Source organism: Spermophilus citellus, assembly GCF_964194105.1.
Source record: "Spermophilus citellus genome assembly, chromosome: 7".
Lineage (NCBI taxonomy): Eukaryota > Metazoa > Chordata > Mammalia > Rodentia > Sciuridae > Spermophilus > Spermophilus citellus.
The window spans coordinates 155,535,132-155,554,459 of NC_138188.1; the positions used below are offsets into that span (position 1 = coordinate 155,535,132).

Consider the following 19,328-nt stretch of genomic DNA (forward strand, 5'->3'; position numbering starts at 1 on the left):
TCTTTAAACAGCAATTCAGAGAATGTTTTTCGTAGGTGAAACAGGCTGTGAAGTTAATTGCCTTTGCTCAAATCCCAGCACTGTCACCAAATGTATGGTATTGCTGTAATTACTTCTATGTTAATCAGCTTTGTGTCACTGTGACCAAACTATCTGACAAGAATAACTTAGAAAAGGGGATATTTATTTTGGCTCACAGCTCCAGAGATTCAGTCCATATTCAGCCAAGTTTATTCCCCTGGGCCCAAAGTGAAGCAGAACATCCTGGTGGAAGTGTATGGTGGAGGGAAGCTGCTCTACTCCGTGGCAGTCAGGAAGTAGAGAGAGGACACAGGGAAAATGAGACACTTCCAAGTGACACCTCCAACCATGCCCCTTCTGCCTACGGTTACCACCCAATCAGTCCATTCAAATTAGGATGGACTGATTATGTTATGGCTCTCATAATCCAACCACTTAATCTTCAAATATTCCTGCATTAACACAGGAGCTTTTAGGGGACTCCTCATATACAAACCATAACAACTTTCCTTTCTTGTTCTCATTTTCCTCATCTGTAATATGGGGATGGTGGTAATAGTACCTGGGATGACAGTGAGTGGAGCATAAGACCTATAAAACACCTACTACAATGTACAATTTACAACAAGTGCTCAATAATAAAGTACTGTAACCATCAAACTGATGGAGTGGTGTATCCAGACAGTTGAGGGGAGAAAAAGAAAACCTAAAAAGTAACATTTATAGCACTAATGATACAATAGGCTGTCCTATGGTAATGGTATTACTCGCCTCTGATAGCTTCAAGTTGCCAGTCTCAATAGGCATTCCTGTGTCTATCACTATATCTGACACTGAGTCTATTCAGAGAATAAAAGGATGAAACCCTTTCATTGTAACTTTGATTTGTAGAGCCATACTCCAGTTCTAGTGTTGTCTTCTGATAAAGACCATATATTAGTGTGTTTATAATTAAGTATACAGGAGTGAATTTTTCATAAACGTAACTGTTGTATTTCAATTACAGGCCCCAATTAGCAAGGCAAAAGTAACAGAACCATGGCTCAGTTTCCAACACCTTTTGGTGGTAAGTTTTTGGAAATTTCTCTTTTTTAATGTACTTCAGGGCCAGATTTTTAAAACTTACTATCTATAATAGAAGATTTCAGAAAAAAAAAAAAAAAAGTAGAGTGAATTGGCCAGCTCTTGTCTAGCATGTGTGAGGCCCTGGGTTCAATTCCCCAGTGCTGCTAAAGGATAAAAAGGGGAGGGGGGACAAAATTAGAGTGAATAATAAGTCAGACCTCATGTACTCCATCATATGGCTTCCATAATTATCAACTCATGGCCAATATTGTTTCATCTGGATTCTTTTGTAGCAACTCCCAGGCATCATTTTATTTCCTCCATAAATATTTTAGGATGTTTATCTAGAAGATAACATTTTTAAGACATAACTATAATACCATTATCAAACTTATAAAAATTTATATACTACGTTGTCATATCTATAAAATTTATAATTACTTTCCCTAATAGTCTTGATATTTTTTTTGCTAAGGTTGTTTTTCAAATTTGGATTCAAATAAAGTTCCTGTGTTGCAGGGTAGTTCATCTGTCTCCTAAGTCTCTTGGTTTGTGAACTCTTCCCTCTGTCCCTGTTTTTTCTTTTCAATTTATTTGGTGAAGTGTCTGGATCATTTATTCTCTACTTTTTCAAAGCCTGAATTTGAAGTGTGATATTTTTACTTATTTTACTTTAGTTTATCTCTTTGAAACATAACAATCTGCATAAAATATGTTTTCAGGTAATTTTTCCTGACCTTATTAGGAAATTGTTAAATGCTATATATATATATTTTTTGGTCCTGGAGATTGAACCCATGGCCTTACACATTTACCTATTTCTTAATTTTTCACTATAACATTTAAGGCACCTGGCAGTGCAATTTTAAGTTTTAATTAATCTGTTGGTTAGATATATGTAAATAAATTATGAATTTACTATCTTCCTATAATCCTGACTATAGGGTTATAGACAAGCTTCTAAAAAAGGAATTTGTGGTGGCTATGGTTTGTAGCTCAGTGGTAGAGCACTTGTCTAGCATGTGTGAGGCACTGGGTTTAATTCTCGGTTCCACATAAAAATAAAAAAGGTATTGTGTCCATCTACAACTAAAAAAAATGAATTATGCCAATTTGGTTTTGGTTCTGCTTTCCTTATATTTTCTAACTTTGTATACATTCCTTCCAAAGACAAGCAGATTTTATTTTATCAAACCATTTATTACACATTGACAGAACCTGGAAGTGCTGTGGATTGTGTGGGTGTGAAAGTGCTATGGATTGTGTGTGTGTGAGCACCTTGTTTTTCTCACTGAATAACTTATCTTTTATTTGGCCTGTAGGTAGCCTGGATATCTGGGCCATAACTGTTGAGGAAAGAGCGAAGCATGATCAGCAGTTCCATAGTTTAAAGCCAATATCTGGATTTATTACTGGTAATGGGAGTCACTATTTTCATAGTTTTACTTAACATTAGTGCATATATTTGTAAAAATCTATTATGTACATATAACCAGAGGTTGGCACATATAACCAAGGAGACAGTTGACCTGTTTTGCTATTAACCGTGAGCCTGTAATTTATGATAGCTTTTCTCTTATCCATTCAAACTTTGTTTGTATTCTTTGTGCATATCAAGCCACTTACTTGTCTGGGGCATATCACTGATGGCAACTGGTTACCTTCAAAGGGCCAGGTTGTTTTCTTTAAGTAAGGGAGGGGTAGACTGTGGCTTTAAAGCTAAAACACTTGCTCAGTTTGTCCTGAGCTGGTTTGGGAAACTGTTAACAGATTCTGAACATTTTTTAAAAGGGACTTTTCCTATCTCTCTAAAGTTCCTTTCATATGTTGCCTTTTCTGCTATCTTTCCTGTTTGATTACTCTTCAGGAATTCACTTTGTTCCTTTTTTTTGGGTTATGGATTTCCTGGGGAAATATTTTTGCTTGTGTTTGTATCATAGCTCTCCCTAATTTATTTTCATAATTGATGTAATTGTTTTATATTTTCCATAAATATATAAGAAGTACCCCAAATTTGGAGCATTAGGTATTGAGAGTTGCAAAGAATGTTTTATAAAGTAGAAATATCTGGGCTGGGGTTATGGCTCGTGGAGGAACACTTGCCTAGCATGCATGAGACTCTGGGTTTGATCCCCAGCACCAAATAAAAAATCTAAATGGACAAAATAAATGTATTGTGTCCATCTACAACTAAAAATATAAAGAAAGAAAGAAAGAAAGAAAGAAAGAAAGTAGAAGAATGGCTCGTCAGGATTCCTGGAGATCTGTAGATGTGCTTTGTCATTGTGCTAGTTAGCTTTCCATTATTTGTAACAAAATATCTGAGATAATCAACTTAAGAAAAGGTTTATTTGGCTCATATTTTTTGGAGATTTCATTCTGTGACTGAGTAGCACTGTTGATTTGGGCCAATAGTGACACTGTACATTATGGTGAAAGTGTTTGATAGAAGAAACCTGTTTACCTCAGGGCCTGCTACAAAAGAAAAGGAAGAGAAAAGGGCTGGGTCCCTTTATCCCATTTGGAGGCACACCCCTAATGATCTGAGACCTCCCACTTGGCCAAACCTCTTAAAAGGTTCCAACCCCCCTTTTCCCCAGGACCAACCTGATGACTAAGCCTTTAACACATTGGCCTATGGGGGACATTCAGTATCCAGTCTAGAGTATTCACAAGGGGTAGCTAACTTCTTAGTAGCATATTAAAGTAGACAACCTATCCCAGCAAATAGTTTGCCCTTTCTGAGATGATTTTTCAGAGCCTTCAAGTTTTGGGTTATTGCTGATGGTTTCATTCTACTGTTGCTTATAGGTTCACCATTTGGCTTTTATCATATGTTCAATTCAATATTTATAGGATTATCACTCTTATTTTTGTGATTTTTTGCTAGGAGTGGAATTCCAGCAACTTTTGTTTTTCTGAAACTTTTTTCACTTAATTTACAGGTGATCAAGCAAGGAACTTTTTTTTTCAATCTGGATTACCTCAGCCTGTTTTAGCACAGATATGGTAAGTTGCAATTTTGCATAGCAGAATGTAAAAGACAGTATTGTCCAATTCGGTTTATTTGTTTGGTATTTTGGTTTCTTATTCTATGTAGAAGGACTGAAACAATCTTATCAGAGAAATTCTTCTCAAAAGTATCTTTCTGATTTAGAAGTTTAAAAAGGAGGTGACATTTAAATGATGGCACTGCTGTGTTAAAAAGTCAAACTTCCACTTGAAACTTTGAAATTTTGATATTTTTTTCCTAATTATTTTGGCCGTTTTTTTTTTCTGCCGTTCTGCTAAATAAATTTGTGTTGACTTTTTTTTTTTTTTTTTTACTTTTATTAATAGCTCTTGTTAGGAAAAAGAAAAAAAATAATATCAGTAGGAATCTGTTCCCAAAAGAAATATATTTTTTTAACTTTTTAAAACTTTTAAAAACTTTTTTAAAATTCTGATTTATTATATATGTCAGCAGAATGCATTTCAATTCATAGTATACATACAGAGCACAATTTTTCTTGTCCCAGTTGTACACAAAGTAGAGTCACACCATTTGTGTCTTCATACATGTACTTGGGGTAATGATATCCATCTCATTCCACATCTTTCCTGTCCGCCTACCCACACCCTTCCCCGCCCTCCCCTTTGCCCTATGTAAAGTTCCTCCATTCCTCCCTTGTCCCCCCCATCCCCTATGGATCAGCATCCCCATATCAGAGAAAACATTTGGCATTTGGTTCCAAAAGAAATATCTTTGAAAAGTAATATGAAATTTCTGAACTAAAGATGTGCTGAGGCAATGGAACAAGACCTGTCTTCCAACCCTGATTCTTATACTTATTTAGTTTCTAAACCTTGGATATAACTTGACTTCTTTAAGACTAAGTTTTAAAAATTATAGATAATAATAGCTGCTCGAGCAAAACACCCCTTTATACTAATCTTATTCTTATGTGGTTTTCCTGGGAGGGTTCCAGAGTTGGCCTTGTTTCTTTTGGTAGAGAGGGATGGGAAGGACTCTGAAGTTTTAGGCAGTCCCTGTGTCATTCCCTGGGGAATAACAGAATTTTGCATTGAGAATTGAGAACTGTTAATGTGGCCCTCCCCCACAGCTCCAGAAACCTTTCCTTGCTCTGTACTTGTTTCAAATACATGAGGGGTATAGATTGATGAGCAGTATGTGTTAGAAGCCTTTATAATGTTTTGTTACCATATGGAAACTACATTCCAGTTAGCTTCTCAATGTTAAACTGTAAAACATTCATATTTTGAGGACTTCTTATCTCTGTAACCTGATTTCTTCTGAAAATTATAGAAACCTGAATTCTCAGAACATGGGGTTTGGTCATTGTGTGTATTGCCAAATTATAACAGTGTCCAAAGATGACACATCTTCCTAGAAATTACCTTACTAATAAGGAACTGGAAGGAAACTGGCAAATGTCATTTTGGCAACTGAAATGCTTAGAATTATTTCAGCCTTGACCTAGGATGTACAGGAAGGGGAGAAAGTAGAACAGATAGACAAGAACCAGAGGTATAGGAAAGAAAAAGAAGTATGGGCAAAGAGGTTGGGTGAGGACTTAGAAATCTGAGATAATAGGTTCGTATGAAATGGAGAGAAATGAAGGGGAAGGAGGAGTGCCACATGGAAATGGGCCATGAGAGAAAAGGTGGGATCCAGATGCATAAGGGCCAATGATTATACAGGCTAGTGATCTGGTTTGAGAATGGGGGTGGGGCAGGGTAAATGCCATAGAATTTATAGGATACTTTCATGTCATGGGTTTCGGCACCCATCAAGATCAGTTTGCTAAACTCATCTCTTAGGGATTAGGAAAGTTACTCTTGACTCTTAATCTCATCTCTCTCACCCCTTGCTCTCTACTCTTCACCATAGCAGTTCATGCCATTGAGAGTCATCATCCAGATGCCGAAACCTTAACATGGGAGCCATACCTGGTTCCTCTTTCATCCTGCATATCAGTTCATCAGCGTGTTCTGACTTCATTGGTAGACTTTAACCCCAGTCTGACCACTTCTATCTCTCTTTGCTGCTGTCATCTCACCTGGGTCCACTGATAGAGCACCTAGGCTGGATTCTCTTTCACACTTGCCCTTTGAGATTCCATTCTCCAATAATCCTTTTTAAGAAGTAAATCCAATTACAGCTCTCCATTGAGAATGAGATCCAGTCATTACCAAGGCTACAAATGCTAATAGAATTCTGGCTTTTTCTTCCTTGATTCCTGTTCTCCAGGAACTGACCTTCTTTTTTCATTTTTATTTTTTAAAGATAGAGAAAAGAGAGAGAGAATTTTTTTTAATATTTATTTTTCAGTTTTCGGTGGACACAATATCTTTATTTTATTTTATGTGGTGCTGAGGATCGAACCCAGCGCCCTGGGCATGCCAGGCGAGCACGTTACTGCTTGAGCCACATCCCCAACCCTGACTTTCTATTTTTAATTGCGACAGATTTCTCCTTACTTCAGGATCATTGCACTTGGTATCTCTTATTCTTTAATCCAGTTCTGTTACCATTTAGGCTTCAGTTTGTCACCATCCAGAGAGGTGTTCCCCGACCAACTAGTCTAAAGTGGTTCCCTATGTTTACCTGTTCCTCTCTCCCTTCTTGTCTTTCCCATTACTTAATAAAAGTGATCACCATGAAGACTAATCTGATTTGTTCTCTTGTTTACTGCCTGCTTACATCAAAGTATAAACTCTGTGAGAGGAGGGAACTTTCTATTTTTTTCACCATTTAAACTCCAGTTTCTTCATAGTGCCTAGACCTTTGTAGCCACCCCATTCATAGAAGCTTTTTGAATGAATAAATGACTAAGATGGGTTAATATACATTATTGCTTAGCCTTAAATTTTAGCTTGATAGGCACCACCTAGGAGATAAGTAGCCTGTGACAAGTCTGTGTGGAAGAGACTTCTCCTGCTCTGTGGTGGTACATGAGATGGTGTAGGAAGTCTGGCCTCTTTCCTTAATCCTATAATATATGCAAAGGACTTTCCAAATTGCCATACTCATGTAGTACAAACAACAAATCTTTAAGTAGAGTTCAAGACTGCTTTGTATTTCTTTCTATTTTTAAAATATGAACATAATAAAGTATTATATTGACAAGTTACTTGGGTTCACTTTTCTTTCTCATTCCTATGAGGTTATGTTAATATGTTGTTTACTTAAAATACTCTTAGGTGTCCCTTCTCTTGTTACTTTTTGAATACATAATGCATTACCAAGGTTCTAAAAGCCAAGAGTGTGCAAAGAGATATATCAGAGTAGGCTATTCATTTTCTTGCTTTTCTGTTCCTTCATTCCCTTCTCCCACTGATTTTATTAGGATTGTGTGTGTGTTTGTGTGTGTTTGTGTGTGTGTGTGTGTGTGTGTGTGTGTGTGTAAAACAGGCCCAATATGTGTAATGTATATGTGAATATATTTATATTATTTCCTTTTTTTTCTTACATTAAAGATAACCTAGAAATGCTTTTTTGTTATTTGCTTTTCACACTTAATAGCATATCCTGTAAACTGTTCATATCATTTCCATGGAGATCTTTCTCATTTTCAATTTCCATAGTACTCATTGTGGAGGATGTACTATAATTTATTCAACCAGTGTTTTATGCTTGTGCATTTAGGTTATTTCCAATATTTTGCAATTACAGATAATGCAGCAATGAATGAGCTTATATATCTATGTTTTGTTTTTCTGGAAATGTATCTTCAGAGTAAATTTCTAGGTATGCAATTGCTGGGTCGAAGAGTAAACGCTTACATAGTTTTCCTTCCATTTGAAGTTATAGCACTTTCCCCCTGGACACTATATAAGAGTGATGTATGGTTTAGAGGTACAAATCAATTATTGGTATCCGACATAATCAATCCTACTTATTGTTGTGTACAACTGTTAATATCAGGCTAAACACTGTATTCACAGTAGGTTTGTTTCAAGAGTCATGTATGACAGTTATTTACTCTTTTTATCAAATATTTTTATTTTGGAAGTTTTGTGAATTTAATTTCAGTATTGGTAGACCTTAGTTAGTCTTTGGGAGAATTAGTAAAAACAAGTTAACTGGAGAAATAACTATTAAATGGGAGATGAAAAGTATAGCAGTGCTGAAGTTTTTGCAAAGGAGCCTTGAGAGATAAAATGCCAACCCTATCCCAGTGTACTGGAAGAAGGGGAAGGAAGGGAGGAAAGCTGAGCTTTGTAAGAATAACTGTACTGCCATAAATTTCTTTTGAGTTTTCTATTTATTATCAAGGAGTCTTAACAATTATGTTTTGCTAATTGTGAAAAACAATTATGAGAACCACAAGGCTGCCAACTAAATATTGGAATTATGGTAGGTGTGTAAACATAATCCCTAGAATCTGAGGATTACAAACTGCTGTTTCTTGCCCATGAAGGCACTGTGGTAGGAAAGATTTTTGAAACCCCAAATTATTCTAATTAAGCCATTACTAGAAATCTCTTCTCTCCTAACCCACTCATTATCCCATGTTAGATATTTCCTTTTTTTTTTTTTAATAAGAAAATACATTTTTCTGAGATCTCAATGTGGGAAATAGGGGATGCATCTGCTTGATTTAATTTATTTAAAAATAAATACTAAAGTTTGTATGCTAATGTTTATTTCATTAATAACTCACCCCCCCAAAAAAAATTGAAATAGATGATTATCTTTTAAAAAATATTTAGCAGGGGCTGGGGTTGTGGCTCAAGGTAGAGACTTGCCTAGCATGCATGAGGCACTGGGTTCAATCCTCAGAACCACATAAAAATAGAATAAATATATTGTATCCACCTAAAAATAAAAAAATAATTTTTAAATAAAAATACATTTTAAAAAATATTTAGCAAAGGAAGTAAATGTCATTTCATTTTATTGTCCTAACTCCTCTTCATTTTATTTTATTTGCAGTACTGGGGATTGAACTCAAGGGTGCTTTACCACAGAGCTACAGCTCCAGCCCTTTTATTTTCACTTTGAGACAGGGTCTCAATAAGTTGCCCAGATTGTCCTTGAACTTGTAATCCTCTTGGCTCAGCCTCCTGAGTTGCTGGGAATACCAGTTACACCACTGCACCCAGCTACCTCACTTTCCTTTATAATGTCTAAAAGATGGTACAAAAATAAAGCATATCAGGGCCAGTTTCAGTTATGAATATAGATAAAAAATCATAACTCACCATATGTATGAAAAGAATAATGTACTCTGACCAACTTGAACTTATGCCAATAGTATAAGATTGGTTCAAAACCAAGACATTCATTCTGTCACTGTTAGTCTTTATGTCAACAGATAAAAGGAAAAAGAAAACTTGTAATCATATCAGTAGATGCAGGTTAGGCCTTTAATAAAAAATGCAGCCAACTTTTCTAATAAGTGGGGCTACTTAAATATGTCAGACTGTTTTCCCAGAATCACTACCAGATATCATTCTAAACAGTAAAATACTGAAGCTATTTTCATTTAAACTCAAAACTAAGCAGGAAGGCATTCATTTAATCTTAGTAGGAATAAAATCTATAAAAGAGGGTTGGCATAAATACTGGAATTTTACTAAACGTATGAAATTTTAATTTAAAAAATAAGATTTCATAGAAATTTTGTAAGATAGTTAATTATAGCATAAATAATTTTTAAAATATAAAATCTCTTTATGCTTGAAATATGCACCTAAAAATGGAAGTAGGGGAAATATTCCACTTAAAATTCTGGCAAAAACTATGAAGTTCCTTAGACTACATTTATCAATACAAGTTTATTATTCATATGAAGAACATGTGATAATTTTATTAAAGGAAATAAAAACTGAAGAAACTGAAACATAGCATATTCTTGGGTGGCAAATTATTACATATATATTTAGAAATATCTCTAAAAATTATATAAATCTAGCAAAATAAATATCCATGAATAGCCAAGAGAAAATTTTTTAAAAGAGAGAAAGCCTTGTAAGATAGCAGAATGAATCAAGAGCTAATGTGATCAGATCACCATCACGTGGACCTGGGATTGTTTGGTCAAAAGAGGTAATGCAGAAGTAGGCCCTTACTTCATATGAATATTCAGTGCATGACAAAAGCATATTTAAATTCAGTAAGGAGGAATTAGTTAATAAGTATAACTAGAAAAGTTAAATACTCATTTAGAACAAATATCTAGGGTTGAATCTTGGGATAGCAACACACACACATACGCCCTCATCACACATAAAATTGTAGTTGGTTTAAAGACAAATGTAATAAAATAATGTAATTGTAGCCAGTTGGGGCAACATCCAAATAATGGCCCCAAAGAAAAAATTAATATTGGGGGAGAAAAAAATTTAAAAAATTTTTATCACTTTTACTGTGTGTTGTAGGCCATACTTCTGCTCCCCCTAGCCTTTTTTCTCCCCCAATATTGGGGCAGGATATAGCCGAGTTGTCCAGGCTGACCTCAGGCTGATCCTTCTACTTCTGACTTAGAGCAGCTGGAACAATAGGCATGTAGCATTTGTACCGTTTGTATAATTTAATTTTTTCTTTGGGGCCATTATTTGGATGTTGCTCAATTTAAAAGAATGGTAGTCATGGCATTTGAATTGGACTAGCTGTCTACTTACGTTTCAAATAAAATTTTTGATAAGATTACTTTAATAATTAATTCTCACATTTATAGTATCTGGATTAAAAGAAATGAAATTTAAATGACTGTTTTTCATTAAGTCAATAATATGCATGGTTATGGTTGTGTAATGTAGTTTCCAATTGCAAATATAAATTCTTTAGTTTAATATTCTTTGAGAGAAAATACTTTACTTTAAAAGCTCGACACAAGTTGAAGTTGGACCACATATGTTTGAGTGTCATTTTCAAATAGCAAACATACTCATAAACCCAATTTCTTTGTTGAGTGTACAAAATAGGATTCTAAAGAAAAATTGATTATTAAGACTTAAAAACTTTAGAAGTATAGTAGCATTCTAGTATAGTGTACCATAATATAGCCAAGGATAGTATACCATACCATGACAGCTCCCGAGGTGGAAATTTGTAGAACCCCATAGAGTTAGTGTCATTTATCCAAGTGTCTTGAAAAATAATAGTCTCTAGTTTGTTCTTGCTCTCTTTTGTTACTGGGGATTGAACACAGGGGTGCATAGCCATTGAGCCACATTCCCAGCTCTTTTTTATTTTGAGACAGGGTTTGCTAAATTGCTTAGGGCCTTGCTAAGTTTCTGAGCTGGCTTTGAACTTGTTGTCCTCCTGCCTCAGCCTCCCAAGATGCTGGGATTATGGGCATGCATCACTGTGCCCAGCTCTATATGCTTTTTTCCACCAGCTTTAATTGCAACATAGTTAACATAATAAAATTCGCCTTTTTATACTGTATAATTCAGTGGTTTGTAGTATATTCACAGTTCTATAACCATCACCACTATCTAATTTTAGGACATTTTCATCAAAATGAAGCCACTTTAAGGTAAGGCTATATGATATATTATAGAGGTAAAGAGTACCAAAGTACAAGACATTCTGTATTCATGGAAAGCTTTGTCAGTATTTGTATGTTCTTCCCCATAATGTGGTAAACAAGTTTTGTTTTCCTTTAATCTCCTTATGGTAAGGGACCGAATTATTTTGTGTTTTTGTCAGTGCAAGTGGGGGTTGGGAAGGTTCTTTTATGGTCACAGTAGTTCTGAGTCTATGCTGCTCAATTTCAGGGCACTAGCTGACATGAATAATGATGGAAGAATGGATCAAGTGGAGTTTTCCATAGCTATGAAGCTTATCAAACTGAAGCTTCAAGGATATCAGCTCCCCTCTGCACTTCCCCCTGTGATGAAACAGCAACCAGCTATTTCTAGTGCACCAGCATTTGGTAAGTCTGAAAATGAATTTGTTCCTATATTTCATTGTGTATTTTAAAAATAGATACTGCCTCCTCTTGAGTTTATAACGTGATGAAATTATTGGGGTTTTTTCTGTCTGATAACTGAAGGCCCTTTGCAGGAAGACAGTGCTGAGGGGAAGGACCATGTATACAACTGAACTCTAGGATGAAGCCACCACTATGAGAGCAAAGGCACAGATTTCTGGCGGGGTGAAGGACAGAAACCTGCAGTCTGCTGTTGCTTCGTCTCTCTTCTTCTGGCTTTTCATATTGACCTTACCTATTGTTACATACTTAATTTTGGTTTTCTGTTCCCAGAATTAATGTATTTCTCCTAGAACATAAACAATTCCTTTTAATTATGCTATCTAGAAATATATTTTTTGGTTCACAGTATTGAGGTATTTGGCTATTGTATTAGTCCATTTTGCTTTATTACAATGAAATACCTAAGACAGGCCAACGTATTTGAAAAAGAGAAATTTCTTTGATTTTGTTGCATATGGATTTCCGGTTTTCATATTTGTTGAAGAGGCTATCCTTTCTCCAATATACGTTTTTGGCTCCTTTGTCTAATATAAGATAATTATTTATATGTGGGTTTGTCTCGGTGTCCTCTATTCTATACCATTGGTGTACAAGTCTGTTTTGGTGCCAATACCATGCCTTTTTTGTTACTATTGCTCTGTAGTGTATTTTAAGGTCTGGAATAGTGATGCTACCTGCTTCGCTCTTCTTGCTAAGGATTGCTTTGGGTGTTCTGGGTCTCTTTTTTTTCCAGATGAATTTCATGATTGCTTTTTCTATTTCTATAAGGAATGTCATTGGGATTTTGATTGGAATTACATTAAATCTGTAAAATGCTTTTGGTAGTGTGGTCATTTTGACAATATTAATTCTGCTTATCCAAGAACAGGGGAGATCTTTCCATCTTCTAAGGTCTTCTTTAATTTCTTTCTTTAGTGTTCTGTAATTTTCATTGTAGAGGTTTTTCACCTCTTTGTTGATTCCCAAGTATTTTATTCTTTTGAGGCTATTGTAAATGGTGTAGTTTTCCTAGTTTCTCTTTGAGAGGATTTGTCACTGATATACAGAAATGCCATTGATTTATGGTTGTTGATTTATATCCTGCTACTTTGCTGAATTCATTTATTAGTTCTAGAAGTTTTCTGGTGGAATTTTTTAGATCTTCTAGTTTCAAATAGAACTATTTGCTATTTGCCAATGATATGGAAGATTCATATCATTGGCAAATAGTGCTAATTTTAGTTCTTCTTTTCCTTTCGGTATCCCTTTAATTTCTTTTCTGTCTAATTGCTCTGGCTAGAGTTTCAAGAACTATGTTAAATAGTAGTGGTGAAAGAGGGCATCCCTGTCTTGTTCCAGTTTTTAGAGGACTTCCTTAATAAGACTCCTATAGCACAAGAAGTAAAATCAAGAATCAATAAATGGGTTGGATCCAAACTAAAAAGCTTCTTCTCAATGATGTTAATAGAGAGATGAATAGAGAGCCTACAGAATGGGAGCAAATTTTTACCACACGCACATCAGATAGAGCACTAATCTGTAGGGTATATAAAGAACTCAGAAATCTTAACAACAAAAAAACAAATGACCCAGTCAATAAATGGGCCAAGGACCTGAACAGACACTTCTCCGAATATGATATACAAGCAATCAAAAAACATATGAAAAAATATTCAACATCTCTAGCAATTAGAGAAATTCAAATCAAAACTACTGTAAGATTTCATCTCACTTCAGTCAGAATGGCAGATATTCAGAATACAAACAGTAATAAGTGTTGGGGAGGATATGGGGAGAAAGGCGCACTCATACATTGCTGGTGGGACTGCAAATTGCTGGTTGGACTACAACCAATCTGGAAAGCAGTATGGAGATTCTTTGGAAAACTTGGAATGGAACCACCATTTGACCCAGCTGTTCCATTCCTCAGTTTAATAACCAAAGGACTTATAAACAGCATACTGTAGTAATGCAGCCATATCAATGTTTATAGCAGCACAATTCACAATAGTTAAAATTGTGGAACCAACCTAGATGCCCTTCAGTAGATGAAAGGGTAAAGAAATTGTTATATATTTTCACAATGGAATATTACTCTGCATTAAAAGAGAATAAAATCATGGCATTTGCAGGTAAATGGATGGAATTGGAGAATATTACACTAAGTGAAGTAAGCCAATCCCACAAAACCAAATGCTGAGTGTTTTCTCTGATATGAGGAGGCTGATCCATAATGGGGATAGGGGAGAGCATGGGAGGAATGGAGGAACTTTCGGTAGGGCAGAGGGGAAGGGAGGGAGCATGCGGGTAGGAAAGACAAAGGAATGAGATGGACATCATTACCCCAAGTACATGTAGACATAAATAGTGTGACTCTACTTTGTGTACAATCAGAGACATGAAGAGTTGTGCTCTATATGTGTGTTATGAATTGAAATGCATTCTGCTGTCATACGTAACAAATTAGAATAAATAAATATTCTAATATAAATTTTTTTTTAAGAGGAAAGGTGTGGGTTTGAAGGAGATTTTTAGGCAAGTAGGACAGAGGTCCACAAGAAGGAAAACCCACATCTGGGTAAAGGCTCAGAAGACAAATATGAACAACAGTACATATGACAGGTATTTATTTTGTTCCTTTATGTATATAAGACAGCCTTTAGTTGGCCACTTAATCCACTTGATTTTGCTCTGATTCCCTGAAGGTCCCAGTGGGCAAGTTTTGGTCAAGACCCATGTGCTGGAACAACGAAAGGGTGCTTGGTTTCCTTTTGGTCTCCTTCTGGTATTTATTGATTTATTGAAAAAAACTTCAGAGTGGTAAAAGGATCCAGTGACCAGTGGCATCCCATTTCTCTTTTCCCCTTAAACTTGGGGTCAGTAATTCTTAGGTTTACTTTGCTTTCTCTTACTCCATTCTGCTCTAGGGATTTCAACTGCTGATTTATTTTCAGGAACTTTTGCCCTTACTGCCAGGGTTCTTACAGTCTCTTAAGTAACCTGCCACTGCTGCCACGGGAACTCATCAGGATTTTACCCAGCACTCAGCCAGGCAGCCCATGGCTCCTTCCCTGGCTTCTCCCTGGCTTTCCTCACCTTGCTATCATTCTATAGATATTCTTATCAAATTGTTTTCAAGAAGATAAATCTTAAGGAATAGAAGAAGCTAAAAGTACATAGTCTTTATCAAGTCTGCCAAAGTTGACTCAAAAACCTGGTCTTTGCTAGTATTTCTAGTTTGTCTCCAGCTCATACTAGATAATGGTGATTTAGATCAGGGTGTTTGTTAGTAATGTGTACAACAGATTAGATTTACTATATTCTATATTTTGAGGGAAATTAAAATATTAATGGATTAGAAATAGAACCAAGGAATGAGAATTAAGATTTTTAGCTTGAATAACTGGATGCATGGTGTAACCATATACTGAGATGGAAGGAACAGGAAGAGGAATGGTTTGAGGGTGAAATCAAAAGGTATAGCCATGTTTGAGGAACCTATAGATTTCAAGTTGAGATGTTCAGGAGTCAAGAGTGACTACATGTGCCTGAAGCACAGAAGGAATCAGGCAGCTCTGGAGAGTGAGTGTGGATGGGGCTGAAAGCCCTGGGAATGAGTTAGACATCTTAGGGAGGAAGTGTGGCTAAAGGAGAGCAGATGATCTGGAACCAAACCCTGGTGTGACATGACATTGAAAGCTCTAGTGAAAGAAGTAGCCAGGAAAAGAAACTGACCAGAGTGTGTAGAAAAGACTGGTATTCTAGTAGCCAAGGAAAAGCCTTTTGAGAAAGGGTGGAGTGGGCTGGGGTTGTAGCTCAGCAATAGAGTGCTTTCCTAGCATGTGTGAGGCACTGGGTTTGAGCCTCAGCACCACATAAAAATAAATAAATAGCTAGGTTCAGTGGCACATGCCTGTAATCCCAGCAGCTCAGGAGATAGGCAGAAGGATTGCTAGTTCAAAGCTAGTCTCAGAAATTTAGCAAGACCCCAAGCAACTGAGCAAGACCCTGTCTCTAAATAAAATACAAAAGAGAGTTGGGGATGTGGCTCAGTGATTAAGCACCCCTAAGTTTCAACCCTGGTGCCATAAATAAATAAATCAATAAATAAATGGTATTGTGTCTATCTAAACTAAACAAAAGATTTTAAAAAGTTGGGGGGAGCCCCTTGTTTGATTTATTTCCGAGTGTGAAGTAAGACTGGAATAGGAAAGTGGTTTGGATTGGATATGACTGACTAGTTTGTGAGTGAGCTTGTAGTTCAGTGGAGAGGTCAGGACCAAGGAAGGCTTAGCTGAAGGGGAGGGAGCTTAACTGTACAGAAGAGACAGCTGGAGGAGCTGTCAGCTGAATTGTGCTGGCACTTTATAGAGAGGGAAGATCAGTGATGCAGGAGAGATGGGAGAATTTCCAGGATTAAGATTTAGCACTAGAAGCTGTCAATGGCATTCAGAATATAGCCTCGGGTAGATATGATATAATTAGAAAATCTTTTGTTCAGAAGAGGTCATTAGTTGCTCAAAATCTTTGAAGTGACTTTTTAAAAGCTTAGTGGATCACTTAAAATGAAAACTATGATGTAAGAAAAGATTTTACCAAATTTGGAAGATTAAAAGATGCTTTCATCAATTCAGTGGTTAGATTTTTTTGTTTTTATTTTTGTTTTTTTAACTGGTGATTGATTTTATGTTATCTTTTTGGTGCCAACTAATTTGAGATATTTTAAAGTCTTCTTTCTTAGCATCCTTGAGGTTAGCTTCCTCTTAAGATTACCAATCAGCCATACACCATGGCTTACACCTGTAGTCACAGACTACTTAGACTGAGGCAGGGAATGTAATTAATACAATACTACTCAGTGAAACCTAGAATAGAGTTTTTATTCCTCTCTGCTGGATTTTTAATGTCGTTAAACATTGTCATTATTGTTTTTAAGAATGAAAATGATCCCAAACCAGAAAAACTGAAAAAATGGTAAAATGAATTCAAGACAACTTTCTCAAAATAAAAGATTTAGAACTGTATTTGAAAGAATATCATGTGCTTAAGAGTATCAACCTGGAAAGACCAACACTAAGATATATTCTAGTAAAAGAAAAACATTACTTGGGTGTGTAGAAAAAGAAAGCACATGACTTACTAAAAGAAGAAAATTAGACCAGCTTCAGACTTTTCCATAGCAGTACTTTCTTTATACCAGAAGAAAATGGAATCACATATTTAGGATTCCTAGTGAAAGAATGAGCTAAGGATTTTGTCCAGAAAACTGACTTTCAAGTAGAAAGAGTATAGACAAATTGTCATCAACTCGTAAGGACTTAAGAAATACTGACATGAGCCCTTTCTGAGGAATCTATTAGAAATGCTCTCTAACCTCTGTTCATCTCTTCACTTACCCATCTCTCCATCCATCTGTCGCCAAGCTGTATCCATTGAAAAGGACTGGAAACAATGGTCAACCCTGGCAGCAGAGAGCAACTGCTCAAACAAGGGGCACTCCCCACTTCATTCATTCATATATATATATATATATATATATATATATATATATATATATATATATATATATATATATTTGTTGTTGGACACAATACCTTTATTTCCATTCATTTATTTTTATGTGGTACTGAGGATTGAACCCAGGGCCCTGCGTGTGCTAGGCGAGCACTCTACCACTGAGTCACAACCCAGCCCACTCCCACTTCTTTCCATGGCCACTAGAACACCAGCAATGAGTCCAGATTGTACACTTGAAATACTATTTATTATTAAAGGGAACCTGAGTTCCTGGAGAAATGACTGATCTGAGTTCTTGTGTGAGATGGACACGACGAGCTTGAAGGAACTTATTTTGTAATACTGATCCGCAAGGAAGGTATCAGAGAACAGTAGGGTGGTATCAGAACTTTTCAGCCACTCGGAAGAGGCTAACATTGGCCAAAGATAGAACACTTTGAACTTTATTAATAATAAGTGATAATAAGTGCCATGGATTAAAACTCAGTAAATATGTTTAAATTTGTGACACAGTGATGAGATACATATTTTAAAAGAATAACCACTTTAAGAGACTCAAATTTATTATCTTGAAAATAAGGAATCAAGCATTTACTTTGCTTTTCCTATATGATTTGTATAACTGAATAGCCAACCAATAGATCCTCATTAGAAGTACCTCTTTATAAAAGTATTCCAACTGAGAGTTGGTAGAACTAGAACATCACTATTTTGCAACTCCTTATGGATGAATCATAAGTACAGACATCAAGCATCAGTGACTGTCAGATCACAAAAAGACAATATATGTCATGTGCTTCCAATAGACTTGACAAAGTCTTATGCAGTCATTGGATTTAGCTGCCTATTTGTAGGAAATGCAGAAAACAGAGGTACATTTTGAAATGTATTGTGAGGATTTGAATCAATACAATTCAGGTAGGGAAATGCTACAGGTTACATGGTTTGGGTCTTTCACAGTTAAATTGTTAAGAAAAGGGATGGAGAGGGGCCTCTAGATTAAAATAAACTTAACAGACATTTCAGCATTGGGATTTTTGACCAGAACAGGATGAGAGCAGCAGATTCTTCCCCCAAGTGCTAATGTAAATGGGAAAAATTGACAAAACCTTGTAAGTGCTCTCCAAATAAACCAAAGGTATATAACTCTCTGAGAATCGTTTATGCTTTAAAAACTGCTAAGATTCAGGTATGAGCAGAGGGAACTCTGGAAGCGTGGCAGTCTTTGCTGAGCATGTACCTGCTCCTCAACCTCTCAGCTTGGTTAACATGGGGATTCTGCCAGGATGGGGCAGGTTGTGAGTGCTGGCAGGCTTGCTATTGGGACTCACTTTGCCTTGGGGGTGAGTGTGATGCCTGTGCCCAGCAGCCTCGTCAATAGAAGACATGATCTTGGCAGCAGATGGGCTGATAATAACCAGTATCTCTGTTGGCCTAAAGTTGTGATCAGGGAACGGTATTCTTAGTTGAGGCTGTGCACGTGTGTGCTTGTGATAAGGGTGGACCCAAGCCCATTGCAAATTCCTCACCAACCCACAAGCTATGTGCCTGAACACAGGGTACGCAAAAGGGCCCTGTGGGACAAACGGTATTGAAGTTGAGGAAGAAATGAAACAACAAAAGAAAGGAAACATTTATTTTAATTCTAACACTTCTTCCTTTATTTATCTATTTATGAAAATACTTCTTTCCATCAAATATTTGCTTACCCCAAGGTGTAATATGTATAGAAAAGACAGGTTAAATGGTTGATTTTTTTTTTTAATTCCCCTTTCCTTACTAGTTTTCAAAGTAATA

At 36.1% G+C, this 19,328-nt stretch overlaps 1 protein-coding gene across 11 annotated transcripts in view; it reads left to right on the forward strand.

Moving 5' to 3' along the window:
• ITSN1 (intersectin 1) overlaps nt 1–19,328 on the forward strand; it is a 203,890-nt gene that overhangs the window by 58,498 nt on the left and 126,064 nt on the right. For all 11 annotated transcript variants that reach the window (XR_014022935.1, XR_014022936.1, XR_014022937.1 and 8 more), the window contains exons 2-5: nt 1,028–1,087; nt 2,409–2,501; nt 4,032–4,095; nt 11,818–11,975. Coding sequence is in view for 7 of the 11 variants with exons in the window: in XM_081301087.1 (XP_081157213.1) it covers nt 1,060–1,087; nt 2,409–2,501; nt 4,032–4,095; nt 11,818–11,975 (343 nt within the window). In the remaining 4 variants the exon portion in view is untranslated. The remainder of the gene's footprint in view (nt 1–1,027; nt 1,088–2,408; nt 2,502–4,031; nt 4,096–11,817; nt 11,976–19,328) is intronic.